At 52.4% G+C, this 2,180-nt stretch overlaps 1 protein-coding gene across 1 annotated transcript; it reads right to left on the reverse strand.

Annotated features, from left to right (window-relative positions):
* Positions 1-756: 756 nt before the first annotated feature.
* LOC147998672 (double homeobox protein 4C-like) lies at positions 757-1,226 on the reverse strand. The gene is made up of 2 exons (XM_087598760.1): positions 1,009-1,226; positions 757-928 (listed from the first exon to the last, which is right to left on the reverse strand). The coding sequence occupies exons 1-2, from the start codon at positions 1,224-1,226 to the stop codon at positions 757-759; spliced, it is 390 nt and encodes a 129-aa protein (XP_087454886.1).
* Positions 1,227-2,180: the final 954 nt, after the last annotated feature.

Here is a 2,180-nt window from a genome sequence, read left to right on the forward strand (position 1 = left end):
ATTCTCAAGTGTGGATTGCAGGTGTCTTCTGGATAGGAGCTTCCAGGCTGGGACTCAGAGAATATCCAGCAGAGCATCATATTCTTCTTGAGAGAGAGGCAGCTCAGGTGTTGCATCCATTTGCTGCCCTTCACCTTCCAGATATACAGAGCCTGGGGAGTGCGTCTCCACTCGAACTTCCATCAGCAGTTGATCCAGGAAGAATTCCAGGACGCCCGTGTTGCATCCCTGAGTGAGAGCCTGTTCTTGGCCTTGTCCTTCAGGCTGTGCCCATTGTGGTAGCTGAGGCTCTCTGGAGAAATTGGTTGGGTCACTATAACTCGAGGATTCCTTGGAAACACAGTCCGTGGCAGCCAGTTGCAAGATGGTTTCCTGGACAAACTCGTGCTCCTTGCCACCAGAATTTCCATCAAGATGCACAGGGAATGGCCTGCCACCCTCCACTTGGTCTTCTTCCAGCAGTTCATCAAGGAGGAGTTCCAGAGGTCCTGCCTCGTATGCTTGAGTCGCTGTCTGTGATTGGCCTCGTCCTTCGGGCAGTGCCATTTGGGGTTGCTGGGACTCTTTGTGGAAGTAGGGCTGGTCGCTGGAGCTCGAGTTCTCCATGCCCACACCTCCTGAGATAGCCATCGATAACAGGTTGTCCTGTGCTGCTTCATCCCTGCCACTGAGACCTCCAGTTGCCACATCCTGCACTTGTGAAGCAGGCACATCTTGATCTGGAGCGCGGGCTTGCCGCGCTCTTCTGTTCTGAAATCATATGTGGATCGTGTACTCAGACAAACCTGTCCTCTGGCCCAGCTGCTCCCTGGTAGGAAAGCCTGGCAACGGATTCCTCTCAAAGGCTTGCACTAGGATACTGCGCTGTTGCAAGGTGAGTCGAGTGCGAGGCCTTCTGCTGTCCGAGGGCATGCTGCTACCTTGTGACCTGGAGCCAAACCATTCCTCGAGCTGTTGGGAGGCTAGCGGAATGGAGCCTCTGCTGGACCGCTTTGGGCCGTGCCTCACCTCTCCAGTGCGACTCCTTCGGTTCTGAAACCACACTCGGATGCGGGACGAAGGGAGCTGTATTTGCCTGGCCAGTTCCTGCCTGTCCCAGAGCTCGGGTATTGGTTCTTGCCTAAAGCTGATAGCAGGGCCTTCTTTTGCCAGGCCTGCCAAACCGTCTTCCTGCGCCGGGATTCCCCCAGCATACAGCTGTTATCCACATTGCTTCCAGCTTCCATGCTCCTAAGGATTCGATGCCAGGAGACCTAAAGCTGGAGAATATAGTCAGGACCGCTCCAGATCAAGCGCAAGCTTCTGCAAATGCCACCCTTAGAGCTGGGACCCCTGCCCGTAAATACCTTTGCCTCAGCACCCGAAGCTCTGCCCACTCAAAAGGAGCCGTGGGCTACAGTCGTACTCCAGACCCTTGAATCAAGGTCATGCCACGACCCCTTACACCTGCCACGCCTCCCACCTGAGAACAGGAGACCCGGAACAAGACCTCAAGAAACCTATCAGACTCAGCAAAGTCTCTCCCAAAGTCTCGCAGTCCCTTGCATGCCATTCTGGACACAGAACAAGGAAGCACAAAAAATGTCCTAGGAATCAACCATCCAGCAGACAGATCATCCAAGGAGGGAGCACCATAGGTCCTTTCTGGCTTTGGGCAGAGTATCCAGGAAATCGTGGAGGTGGTAAGCAGGCTTCAGAAGAGGAAGGCTGAGTGAAGTGTGCCTTAGGTGGTATCACTAGCCAAGTGGAATCCGTGCTGATCTCATCCCATCTGGATCCACACAGGTTGGAAAGAGAAGACCCCCCAACTGAGGATCCCAACCACTTGTCCTGAGACCCAAGGACATCACTTCCAGGAGTCATGCAAATCATGGCACTTCTTTCATGCTTGTTGGGCTAGCTGGTAGTTGGGAGCAACAGAACTCTATTAAAGCAAGGGAAGAATATAGCACATGCAGAAAGAAAGTCTTTTACATAGGCAAATAGCCCAAAAACCACAATAGTTCATGTAGAGATTCGGGAACGCACATTCATGCATTTCCTGTAAGAACAGTTGAGCCAGATTTTCAGGAATTCTCACAATTAACATGGTCCATGCAAAAACAGGCACAAACACACACAGACACACACACACACACACACACACACACATGCAAACACACACACATACCCATACAAAT

This window comes from Rattus norvegicus, chromosome 20, assembly GCF_021556685.1.
Source record: "Rattus norvegicus strain SHRSP/BbbUtx chromosome 20, alternate assembly SHRSP_T2T, whole genome shotgun sequence".
Classification (NCBI taxonomy): domain Eukaryota; kingdom Metazoa; phylum Chordata; class Mammalia; order Rodentia; family Muridae; genus Rattus; species Rattus norvegicus.